Below are 12,043 nucleotides of genomic sequence, written 5' to 3' on the forward strand. Positions count from 1 at the left end.
AAGGAGAAGAGTGTATTCCTACCCTTGTGAGTTATCTAACTCAAAAGCCTCACCGTCAGCCTCGTGTTTGCTTACGTATAGAGCGAAGGAGGGTGAATAACTAGCCTTTGCGCTTCTGGAGGGTTTGTGAAAAAAGGGGTAAGGTCTCTAGATTGTAAAATGAAGAACTGGCGTTCCCTTCCCTCCTTCCTTACTCTTTGCATCCTCATCATCCTCATCATCCTCGTCAAATATTTATATACTATTTATGATCATCATATACATATATTCATGCCGCGTATTCACAGCATGGGGTTAGATATTCTCCGCTATGACCCTGATCACCGGGTTGTTGTCTGCCGGCTATGCCGGACGTGTCTAGTCCCCAAGGCGGCAAGCTGGAGGAGCCACCTGCGGGCCGAGCCGCACCGAATGAGGGGTGAGGAGCTAAGGACGACCATTGAGCTCTTATCGAGTTACGACCTGCGCCCAGTAGAGGAGCTCCGTCAGTGGAGGCCAGATAGGACGAGACCTTGCCGGCCGATCGAAGGCCTCGCTGTCTTTACCGGGTATTACTGCTGCACGCGCGATGGCTGCAACTACTGCACACGGAGGCTCGCCAAGATGCACCAGCACATGCCAGCACATGGTATGAAGGCCTCGCAGCACCGAGAGGCCGTCCCCTCTGGAGAGGCTGCATGCTCCAGACGTATTTCACGGCAAAGGGACGCATCGATTACTTCATCGTTGAAGAACCCTCGTTATCGTCATCGCCATCGGGGGAGGTATCGGCCCTTAGATTCCTTCTGCCGCCGTCACAGGAGGAGGGGAAGCTATTCAATGAGCTAAAAGCGGATCTGGCCCAGGCATCCCGCGACCTAGAGGAGCAGGCCGGGGTTGTGCAGGACGTCGGGGAGTCACGAGCGGACCGAGTCCCGTGGCTCGTCCATACCGGGTTCCCTGCCCACATGCGGGGGCTCCGGGATGCCGAGATCCAGTCGTCGTACTCGCTGCCGCCGAAGAAGCTCCCAGGCGGGGACTGTGGCGGCGAAGGGGAGGACAACTCGGACCTCATCCGCATCCTTGTCGCGGCCGAGACCGTCCTCAGGGACGCCTACAAGCTCTGCAGCGATAAGTCACTCGAGCGGAAGATGACGCAGCAGCGGGCCAAGAGGTTGAATGAGTTCCGTGATGCCGGCGGCTCGAGCAGCGGCAAGCCCGGCGGGTTCCGCAGTTTTAAGAACGAATCCTCGCTGACCTCGTACTTCCGAAGGATGAAGCAGCTTCTCGTCTACTATTATCGGGTCGTATTCTGCGAGGACGGTCACTTCACGAGGGAGAATGAGGACCAAGTGTTGCCGCGGGACGTCATCGAACCAACACCTCAGCAGCAGCGAGCCATGGAAGGCATCATCGATGCCCTGCGGGAACAAGACGAGATGGCGAAGGAAAAATCAGCCGATGAGGAAGATGACGAGGAGCGCGACGCTGAGCTGAAGCATGTCATTCGCAACTTCTACGTATCCCTGATCTGCCAGACAGTCGGGAGCAGGCCGTTCCGGTCCGCGGTACTAAGCTTCTGCGCCATGCTCAGCCGGAAGAAGGCCTTTACACGGCGAGAGGCGAATGATGACGAGCAGCGCAAACGGTGCGTCTGGAACGAACCAGGCAACTTCAACAGCAACTTATCCGCACTCACGTGGACTGCTCAGCTCATCCTGTTCGACTTCGTGTGCTTCCACAAGCAGGACGACGAGGACGGGATACCCGAACTGCTGGAGAAGATGTGCAAAAAGTACTTCCAGCAGATGGCAGAGACACCCTTCGGTCATATCCTGCAGTGGCGGCTCTACCTTTTCGCAGCATCTCGAACGGCTTTCGCCAAGAACCAGGCACGCTGGTCTCTCGACGGCCAGACGATCGACTACATGGGAACCAAGCTACACATGGAACAGGTGTCGCAGCTGGTCGTATCAGAGTTTCGCCAGGCGCATTCGCTTCTGTATGATGAGCTGTTGTTCGGTGCGAATGATATTGCACCAATCGAAGCGTGGAGACTACAGGACGACCTGGACCTCGACGACTACGGCGGCTCGTGGCTGACGGACGAGAGGAATGCCGAGGTCCTAAAGGGAACGCAGGACGCCCTGCTCCGGCAGATCGAGCATAGGGCTGAGCTGCGAGGGGTCTATGTGCGGACCGATCAGGCCGGCGGGTTGAGCCTATGTCCGAAGGCAATGGCCTGCTACGAGGCGCACGTGCAAGAGTTCCTGAAGCGGATGGTGACGCTCATCCATGTTCCGCCGGCTCCTCCGTTGCGGGCGCCGGAGCTGCTTTCCGTCACCTACACCAACACAGGTCGTCGTCGATGCATATTAATCTGGGAGAAGATGGTCATGGTGTACGTGCGGTATCACAAGAGCCAGGAACAGGTTGGTGCCGAGACGGAGAACATCCGCTTCTTGCCCCGCGCGATTGGAGATCTGCTCTTGACATATCTGGCTCTGGTGCCGCCGCTGCGCCAGGTCTTCCTTCGTCAGAGAAAGCCCGGCGCTCTGCTGTCGCCGTACCTGTGGTCGAGCCTGGACGGCGAGGTCTGGAGGGACACCACGATCTCTTCTTGCCTTCGCAGGGCCTGCGCACGCGCCGAGGTACCGCAGTTCCAGGTGGCGTGGTGGCGCCAGGCTGCTGCTTCTATCACCAAGGAGAAGTTCAGCGCCAAGGAGCGGGCCAACTTTGACCTAGAGGAGATCGCGGCAGCTGAGGAAGTCGAGGATGAGGCGGCCCTCGCGGACCTGGCCGGAATGAGCAACCACAGCTACCGCACGTTCAACCATGCCTATGCTGGCAGCACGACGCTGACGATGAGCACGCTGCTCCATCGCGCCTACCGTGCATCGCAGAGCTGGCGCTCCCTGTTCCGGGTCGATCAACTTCTCCAGGGGAAGCGGCCGCATACGGTATCAGGGACGCAGGCGCAGGGGTTGCTCAATGCTTGCAAGAAGGCGCGGTTTCGCACAAGGCCGGCCCAGAAGGAGGACGGCCTGCTGAAGGTGGCTCGCAGGCTATACAACGACCCGGGGCTGCAATTACGTCGCCCAGGTCAGCGAGATGGCATGCTGGCGACATTGGGCCCGCGACCAGCCGAGCAGGTCATCGTTGTCCTTGCGACCGGATCAGGCAAGACACTAATAGTGATGGTTGGTGCTGCGCTCGAAGGCGCTGCGACGACCATCTTGATATTACCTACGGTGGCCCTCCGCGGTAACATGCTCGTTCGCCTCGGCAAGGTGGCGTTGAAACACTACGTGTGGTCGCCAGGGTCGTCCAAGTCGGCGCCGCTGGTCATCATGTCGGCCGAGGCCGCCTGCACAGAAAGCTTCCTGGAGTATGCCAACCGACTTGCGGACCGACAGCGGCTGGACCGGATCGTGATTGACGAGTGCCACCTGACCATCACGGCGAACGACTATCGGCGGTGCATGTCGCAGCTGGGCTGGTACGTGCGGCGGGTTCAGACGCAGACAGTCTGGCTGACGGCGACGCTCCCGCCAGACTACCAAGAGCTCTTTATAGAGCATAATAAGCTCGTTCGGCCGCATATAGTCAGGGAGTCGACGAATCGGCCGAACATCCGGTACATCGTACGGCGTGAGCGAGGCTTGGGCACCTTGTGCCAGAGGGCGGCTCGTCTTGTCCAAACCTGCTGGACCCGGAAGGACCTCTTCGAGAGCGAACGGGATAAGATCATCTTATACTGTCAGACGAAAGAGCTCGTGGCGGAGCTCGCCGACCTGCTGGGGTGCCCGTCATACACGGCTGACTCTGGTACGGAGGAGGAGAGGAGGGCGGTCATCGAGCAGTGGCTCAGTGCTACGGACCCGCCTGCTGTTGTAGCCACATCTGCGCTGGGCCCCGGCTTCGACCATCCGCACGTCCGGTGGGTCATCCACGTCGGCGCCCCAAATCTAATGACAGAATTCTCGCAGGAGTCAGGCAGAGCCGGTCGGGATGGCAAAGTAGCAGAATCCATCGTCTTACTTAGCGCGGCCTGGCAACCGCAGCTAGACCGGCAGCTGGGGGCAGACCAGGAGGCCATGCAGCTATACCTCACGCAGCAGCAGTGTTCGCGCGGCATCATGAGCCAATTCCTCGATGTGCGGTCGGACTGGAGGTGGTGCATGGAAGGCGATGAGCTTTGCGGCGTCTGTCCCAACCACCACATCGAACGCCGGCCGACCGATCTTGAGTTCCATCTACCGCAGCCCCAGGCGGAAGAAGTAGCGAGCGGGGGTGAGGGTGAGGGTGAACAGTGCTCCATGGCCAGCGAGATGGTTTTTACTGGGCCCAGTGAGGTTCTTCGCCAGGCCCGAGTTTGCAATGAGGTGCTGAGCCGATACGAGAGGGATCTTGAGACAATGATGGGCTGCTGTCTATATTGTCGGGTGGAGGGGAAGCCGTTTGAGCATGCAGCGGCAGCGTGCGCGCGACGCCATGATTGGATACGAGCGAAGCAGAAGGCACTTCGGGACTGCAAAAGCCGGGGTAAGGAGTGGATGGATCTATATGCCGTCTGTTGGATGTGCTATCAGCCACAGGAGATCTGTCGGGCGGCGGACCCGGACTATGACGGAGATGGTTCATGTCGATTCCCAGACATGGTCATACCTCTGTGTTTTGGGGCTTATAGCCGGCCACGCCGTACCGATTGGTTCCTGAAGCATTTTAACCAGACATTCAGGACGTGTCAAGAGTATATGTTGTGGCTTGGTAAAAGTGCCTCGCTGGGAGACAGTAGATGTACGCAGGCGAACTGCGTAGCAGCGCTTTTGTTGGCCGAGCTTGGGTGAAACCCGCCGCTAATAATAGATAAATAGTAGTTAGTTATAGAGCCTCTAGTTAAAATTTAAGAAAAAATAAAGAAAGGGATAGAAAAGATAAAAACGCAATATATAGGGGTAAGTTAAGGTCTAGGGTAGGACTAACCTATATTAATATAATTAAGGGGGAAAAATAAGGCTCTATATGGTAAAGAATAAAACCTATAAAGGCTATACTAGGAATTAAATCTTGATTATCTGGTTTATGAGTTAGAAATTCTATTATTAAACTATATAGCTTATTTCTCTCGACTAGGTTACCTAGTCTAATATTCATAATAGTTAAGCAAGTCTCTAACGCGATACTTATAACTATACCTCCTTACTATAATAATTGCCTTTCTAATAATGGAGATAGAAATATATATAGATTACTATATAAAAAGTTAAGCTCTGCAGCAGAATTTAGCTATATATAAGGTAGTAAAGAAAGAATATATCATAGACCTAACTATACATCAACGCGAGTTCGGGGGCGAACTTATGAAAATCACCATACTGGGGGAAAATGCGCTATTGAAGACAGGGGGGCGAACTCATGATAAATAGAGGGGGGTGAACTCTTGAAAACTATAAGAGAAAAAAATATAAAAAAGAGAGGGATCTAAAGATAACTTATATGCAATACTATATATATGATTATAAGGTATTATATCTTAAATTGCTTAAGCAGTAAGTGATTTAAGTTATGCTGGAGTTTTTGATGTGGTTGAAAGAGAGGGGAGAATCAGAGGGCAGCATGTAATATTATTGGGTGAATTACGTGGTCTGTGCGCAGCAGCACATCACAGAGGCAAGTCGCCCAGCTTGTCAGTAAAATACTAATAGTAGGAGAGAGAGACTACATAGCAGATAGCAGAAGCTATGCGCAGGCAAGAGGCAATTTAGTGATAAAGTCAAACGTGGCACGCGTGCAGCAGGAGGGTAACAGCAGCGTTGAATTTCGTTGTCAAGTAGTAGCTATAATGCCAGATCCAGCGCAGTTGCATCCAGTTTGCAGGGTGAAGAAGAAAGGCGACGTTGAAAGGCCGGGCCGCAGGGGGAAGCCGATGCTGATGTAGACGATGGCATAGAAGCCCGGAAAGCCGAGGCCGAAGCGCAGAGTGAGAGTGCCGTGGTCAAAGGTGGCGGCCACGGCGAGAGGGCCGATAGGTACAAGGGCAGGCATTTCGACAGACGACTTGAGCAGAAGTTAGCGCTAATTGCCGCATAGTAGACAAGAGGTTATTACCCGTTGCAAGAGAGTTGATGTTGGATCGAAAGGGGTGACTATGGAGACGGGTGAAATGGATTATGGTTGAGGTTGCTAGTATTAAGCCGGGCTGGTCGATGTGAGTATGACGATGAGGGAGGGAAGAAGAAGAAGGCAAGAGGTGAGAGATAAGAGAAGTTTTTATAGGCGACATGTGAACAAAGAGTCATGCGAACAAAAAATATGCCATCAAGAGAGATGCAATCAAGAGATACGCGATCAAGAGATATATAACCGAGCGATATGCGACCAAGGGGTAATATACTAGAAAGCATAAGGCAGAAATATAGTCAAGTTTACTATAAAGAAGCTTTATTAATATATAACTATATGCTATATTTAATAGGTGATTAGTAGGCTTAGTATAGGTAGTAAGCATGGTTCTATAGCAACCAGCAAAAGCAACTTCAAGTCGAGTTTCATAAACGCCACAAATATATAAACCCAAATAAAAAATAAGACCAGCTTCCATTTTATTCTTACCCCATAAAACATTATATCTACAGTTTATAACATATCAACACGGCAATCATTTACTTAGGAGCCAGCTATAAGACACCATGACGAACCAGCAAGGCAACTTAGGCAGCTCTATGCCCAGCATCCGGCCATTTATCTACTTGGACGAGTACCCGTTCGTCATCTGTAAGAGTTGCAGCATTGGCATCATCGCCAGCGAGGTTATGAACCATCTGAAGTCCAAGCATTCGCAGATTGATCGCAAGGACCGGAAGAGGATCAATGCAGCCATCATGACGATGGACGGTGTTGCCAAGGATCAGGCCGAGTTACGCTGTTGGGCTCTGCCGCCGCCCACGACCGGCCCGATTGTATATATCAAGCCGCCAAAGAACGACGGCTTAGGTTGCCAACATTGCCCATACGTCGTCCGAGATACAGTTCAGATAAGGAAGCATTATCGGGAGCAGCATGGTTTAACCAATGGCCCAAAGAGGACCGGCAGCACGCGGCGGGGTACTCGGCGAGAGCAGGATCCCGTGCCATGGAGGGTTGGGGTTCAGTGCCAACGGATTTGTCATTGGGGGTACGGCAACCGATGGTTCGAAGTTGGCCGGGTCGACGAGGGGGGCACGAAGACCATCATGACAGTCAAGGTCACGATGAGAACCCGGCCGCCGACATAGATCGAATGTACCACGAAGATACGCAGGCATTCACCACAGAGGCCAGAGAGGACATCCAGGGCATACACGACAAGTGGGAGGCCAACAGCTGGATAATGCGATGCGGTTGGGCCCACCATCTCGAAGGCATCAACCCCGACCATATGCTCGAGGTCATGCAGCCGATCCGACCCGACGAGCCCGTGCTGCAGAAGATGTGGGAGGTTTTCGAACGCGTGCTGGACAGTGCGTACGCCGCTGCGAGTCGTTGTCATCCCGGCACGGCCGAGTTGTTTGAGGTCCAGCGCAAGGAAGGTTCCATCACGACGAACGACCCGTTCCAGGGGCTGATGGAGCCAGACGCGTGGCAGCGTTACAAGGCGTGGTGGATGACGTTGATGATCATCTGGCGGCGGCTAGAGGGCCCGGGTTGGAGTGTTGCCGGCGACGAGGAGGAAGGCGACGAGGAGCAGCAGCAGCAGCAGCAGCAGCAGCAGCAGCAGCAGCAGCAGCAGCAGCAGCAGCGTGGTCCGTTCAGTGACGGAGAGAGCGACGGCGGCAGCAGTAACCACAGTCGCAGGTCCAGCGAGACGCCATCCGTCGAGCGAAAGAGGCCACCATACCGCATGACCATCCGGCAGGAGGAGCTGTGGAAGGAGTTCAGCCGAGCCGTGACGTACGCCACTAGGCACGGGGTTCAGCCCACGGGACAGTACAGCGATGCCCAGCTGCAGCGTGGCTGTCTCGATTTGGTTGTGCAGTTTCTCGATCATCCGTTCAAGACCGGCAACCACTACGAGAATATTATTATTAGTGCGTTGGCCGTCATGGGGATAGACCGAGAGGGTCGTGGCTGGGTGCCGGTGGGGAAGTACACGCCGATATACTCGGCCGTCATCAAGGTGGCCAGGTATCTGGTGCTGTACCAATCCATGCTGGAGCGGGAGGCGCAGGTGACACAGCTGCGGCAGTACATGACTGCCCGCCAGGCGAGGGAGGAGGCCGAGGGACTGTTCAGGATCGTGCGGCACAAGATGTTGCAGTTCATGATCCGGACTCCAGAGGGGGTAGCCGCTGACCCGACACCGATGAATTGGATCTTGAACACGCGCGCATACGGCATGCACATCCACTTCACGACTCCGGGCAGAGAGACGATCGACTGGAGGGGTGATCAGATCATCCACGGCAGCATCAAGTTCAGGATGTATGAGATATCGGACATGCTGCACAATTTGCTGTTGCACACGCGGCAGACATTGGCCCAGCTGGTCGTGGGCAAGGTGGGGTGCCAGAGGAAGATGCAGGGCAGGGCAAGGACGAGAGAGCTGAGGCAGGTGACGGCAGGTGAAGGGGGGAGCATGAGGTGATGGGAGGAGGAGGAGAGTATGATGTGATGGCTGAAGAGGAGGGTGAAGGTTTACCCCGGTCACTGCCGCGCATACCATGGTCGAGGATAGAGGACCGGCACGGCGAGACCATGCTAGATCATTCATTCTTGAGCAACGAGGATAACGCGGATTGGGTCAGGCGAGGGGAGGGTTGGGTCAAGGACCAGATCAAGGGTTCGCCGGCCGCCCGGGAGGCGTGGACGACCATGTCGGAAGCCGGCCAGAGCGTATACCGAGAAGCTGCAGTGCGCGAGTATGGACGGCTGGTCGAGCAGTTCCGGGGGCAGTTGCTGATGCTGATGCATATGCTCGGGGGCCAGCCGGCACGGTCAACCGAGCTCATGGGGATCCGGATGTGGAACACGGCCAACGGCGGCGTCAGGAACATATTCATCCACGAGGGGATGGTGTGCTTCGTGACCATGTACCACAAGGGCTACCGCAGGTCGGGCACCGTCAAGGTCATCCACCGGTACTTGCCACGCGAGGTCGGAGAGCTGCTGGTGTGGTATATGTGGCTGGTGCTGCCGTGGTGGCAGGCGGTGCAGGGCAGGGTGAAGCAGCAGCGCCGGCGGAGTGCGTTCTTGTGGGCCGACCAAGTGGTCAGTGAAGACGGGCGGAAGGATAAGAAGCGGGTGTGGAATGTGAAGAGGGTGAACCGAGAGCCCGGGGGGTTAACGGTGGAGGAGGAGGAGAGCGAGAACGAGATGATGATGGAGGAGGAGGCCGCATTCATGGACTGGTTCAGCGAGCGCAAGTGGGGGAACGACCGTGCCCGACGGGTGATACAGCGCTACAGCTCACAGTTCTCCGGCCAAGAGCTCAACATCAGTGGCTGGCGGCACATCGCGATCGGCATCAGCAACCGGTACTTCAACAAGGCGTTCAAGCCGGACGGGGACGAATGGTTTGACGACAACAACGATGAGGGCAGTGGCTTTGCCGACAGCATGTATGATATGCAGGCCGGGCACGGGTCACACATCGCCGGGTTGGCATACGCGAGGTTGTACGGGCAGGGAGATCTGGGGACGATGAAGCGGCGGGAGGGGTTCCGGATGATCAGCATGCAGTGGCACCGGTTCTTCGGCTTCGGGGCGGAGGACCGGACGGAGTTGGGCATCGGGGATAAGCGGGGCCGATACGCCATCGACGACGAGCGGGACGGCATGCGGCGGAGGCGCTTCGACCGGCTGCACCGGGCCGACATGCGGGGGCAGCTCAAGCAGATGATGGGACCGGGGGCCGAGTTCAGGGGGTTACAGGAGGCGGTGATCCACGCCGTCACCCGTGGTTACTGGCCCATCGTGCAGGTGACGCCGACGGGGGGTGGCAAGAGCTTGACGTTCATGCTCCCGGCGTACTGCACGCCGGATGGGGTGACGGTGGTGGTGTCGCCGCTGGTGTCGCTGCAGGATGACATGGTGTCGAGGTGTATGAGGTCGGGCATCGACGCGTACGTGTGGAAGAGCCGCGGTGTCGTCCAGCGAGCGGCGGCGTTGGTGTTTATCACGCCCGAGTCGGCCGTCACCAAGGGGTTCCGGACGTTTGTGGAGCGAATGCACGGGCAGCACAAGCTTGACCGGGTCGTCGTGGACGAGTGTCACACGGTGTTGCGGTGCAGCAAGAAGTTCCGGCCAAAGATAAAGCGACTAGGCCAGACGCTCCGTGACTTTGGCGTGCCCGTGATATGCTTGACGGCAACGTTGAAGCCGACGGACGAGAGTGCGTTGTTCAAAGCGATGGAGTTCACGCTGGATCGGGTGCACATATTCAGGGAGCGAACAACGCGGCGAAACATACGGTATAGCGTCGACGTCGTGGAGGGCAAGGAGCAGGAGACGAGGAGGAACTCGATGAATACCGGCCGCAGGAGGATGATAAAGAGCAGCGGCGGCGGTGGTGGTGGTAGTAGTGTTGTTGTCAGGGTTAACCGGGAGGGCGAGGAGGAAGGAGGGGATGGGGATGATGGTGAAGACGAAGAGGCAGTGGAGCGTGCGTGCGAGATTGTCCGGCAGTGGACAGAGGCACACGGCGAGGGCAAGGTGATTGTGTACGGGGGAACCATCCGGCGAGTGCAAATGGTTTCAGAGAGGCTGGGTTGCATAGCGTACTGGCGCGGAGCCGGTGACTCGGCAGAGAAGGCTCGGCGGTTGCAGGAGTGGATGAGCAGCAGCGGGGGTGAGGAGGGATGGATCACGGCGACGAATGCGTTGGGGTTGGGCATCGACGATGGCAAGGTGCGATTAGTCGTGCACGTGGGGATGCCGCGGACGCTGGAGAACTTTGTGCAGGAGAGTGGACGAGGAGGGCGAGACGGGCAGAGGAGCGAGTCAGTGGTGGTCATACGGCGGGCGTGGCTCGAGCAGGAGGCAGAGAAGAAGAGGTGGGAACAGCAGCGGCAGGGGAAGAAGGACGAGTGGGAGTGGGATAGGGATGCGGTCGAGTTCGTCGAGGGCAAGTGTTGTCGACGAGAAGTGCTTGATCGGGAGATGGATGGCAATATTGACAGGTTTGGGTGCGTGGATGAGGAGGAGATGTGTGATATATGCGAGGCGGAGCAGGTGGAAAGAGAGATCGCGGATCGTCGCGACATGATGGGGATCACGGACGTTGACGAGGGGTCAAGTGCAGAGGCAGAGGCAGAGGCAGCGCTGGATTATGAGAGGAGTCAGCGGTTGGTGCAGCAGCGAGAGGTGGAGAGGAGGTCAAAGGCAATGCGGGAGGCAGGGGAGGTCATCATGTTCGAGAACATGCTGGCAGATTGGAGTGGAAGCTGCAGTGTATGCAGGTGCGAGGGTGTAGAGGATGTGTATCATGAGATGGAGGCATGTAGATGGAAGGGGTCAGAGGAGTGGCGGAAGGTGAGGGCGAGCATAACGCGGGCAGAGGAGGCGATGATGGAGTTGAAGCGATTCGCGGATTACTCGGCGTGTTTCAACTGCGGGTTACCACAAGATATATGCGAGCAGTGGGAAGCGGCGGGTGATGATGAGAGGTTATTTAGGAGGGCAAGGGGCAAGACATGTCAGTATAAGGGGGTATTATTTGAGATCATGGCAGTGCAGTGGGTGCGGGATATAGACTGGTGGTTAAGGGAGGTAGGGCGGAAGATAGGTGAGGTGATTGATGAGGTAGATAGCGAGCAGATGGGTAGATTATTCGAGTGGTTGGGGGAGTTGATTGAATGGGGTGGAGGCATAGGCGGCGGGATTCAAGCAAGTAGGGTATGTCAAGTAGTAGTGAGTTTGGAGAGGCAGTGGCAAGAGAAGGAGGGATAAGAAGCTAAGAGGTAAATAAGGAAATATAAATAAGAGAGTTTTTTAAAAGAAATATATATAATTAGATAGTAAGGGCAATAAAAGAAAAAATAAAAAGGTTTTATATAAAAGGGGTTAAATAAATAAATTAATAAAT

The 12,043-nt window shown here is 55.8% G+C and overlaps 3 protein-coding genes across 3 annotated transcripts; 2 read left to right on the forward strand and 1 right to left on the reverse strand.

Annotated features, from left to right (window-relative positions):
• Positions 1-288: 288 nt before the first annotated feature.
• MRS44_018362 (uncharacterized protein) lies at positions 289-4,609 on the forward strand (the record flags this gene model as incomplete). The annotated part of the gene is made up of 3 exons (XM_065616557.1): positions 289-688; positions 733-4,524; positions 4,572-4,609. 3 exons carry the CDS (start codon positions 289-291, stop codon positions 4,607-4,609), a joined length of 4,230 nt encoding a protein of 1,409 aa, XP_065472629.1.
• Positions 4,610-5,808: 1,199 nt separating this feature from the next.
• Positions 5,809-6,027, reverse strand: MRS44_018363 (uncharacterized protein; the record flags this gene model as incomplete). The annotated part of the gene is made up of 1 exon (XM_065616558.1): positions 5,809-6,027. The coding sequence occupies one exon, from the start codon at positions 6,025-6,027 to the stop codon at positions 5,809-5,811; it is 219 nt and encodes a 72-aa protein (XP_065472630.1).
• A 644-nt stretch (positions 6,028-6,671) lies between these two features.
• MRS44_018364 (uncharacterized protein) lies at positions 6,672-11,615 on the forward strand (the record flags this gene model as incomplete). Its single annotated transcript, XM_065616559.1, has 4 exons — positions 6,672-7,156; positions 7,222-8,442; positions 8,589-11,409; positions 11,463-11,615. 4 exons carry the CDS (start codon positions 6,672-6,674, stop codon positions 11,613-11,615), a joined length of 4,680 nt encoding a protein of 1,559 aa, XP_065472631.1.
• Between the last annotated feature and the right edge of the window lie 428 nt (positions 11,616-12,043).

Source organism: Fusarium solani (assembly GCF_023522795.1).
Source record: "Fusarium solani strain SB1 chromosome Unknown bctg00000015, whole genome shotgun sequence".
Classification (NCBI taxonomy): domain Eukaryota; kingdom Fungi; phylum Ascomycota; class Sordariomycetes; order Hypocreales; family Nectriaceae; genus Fusarium; species Fusarium solani.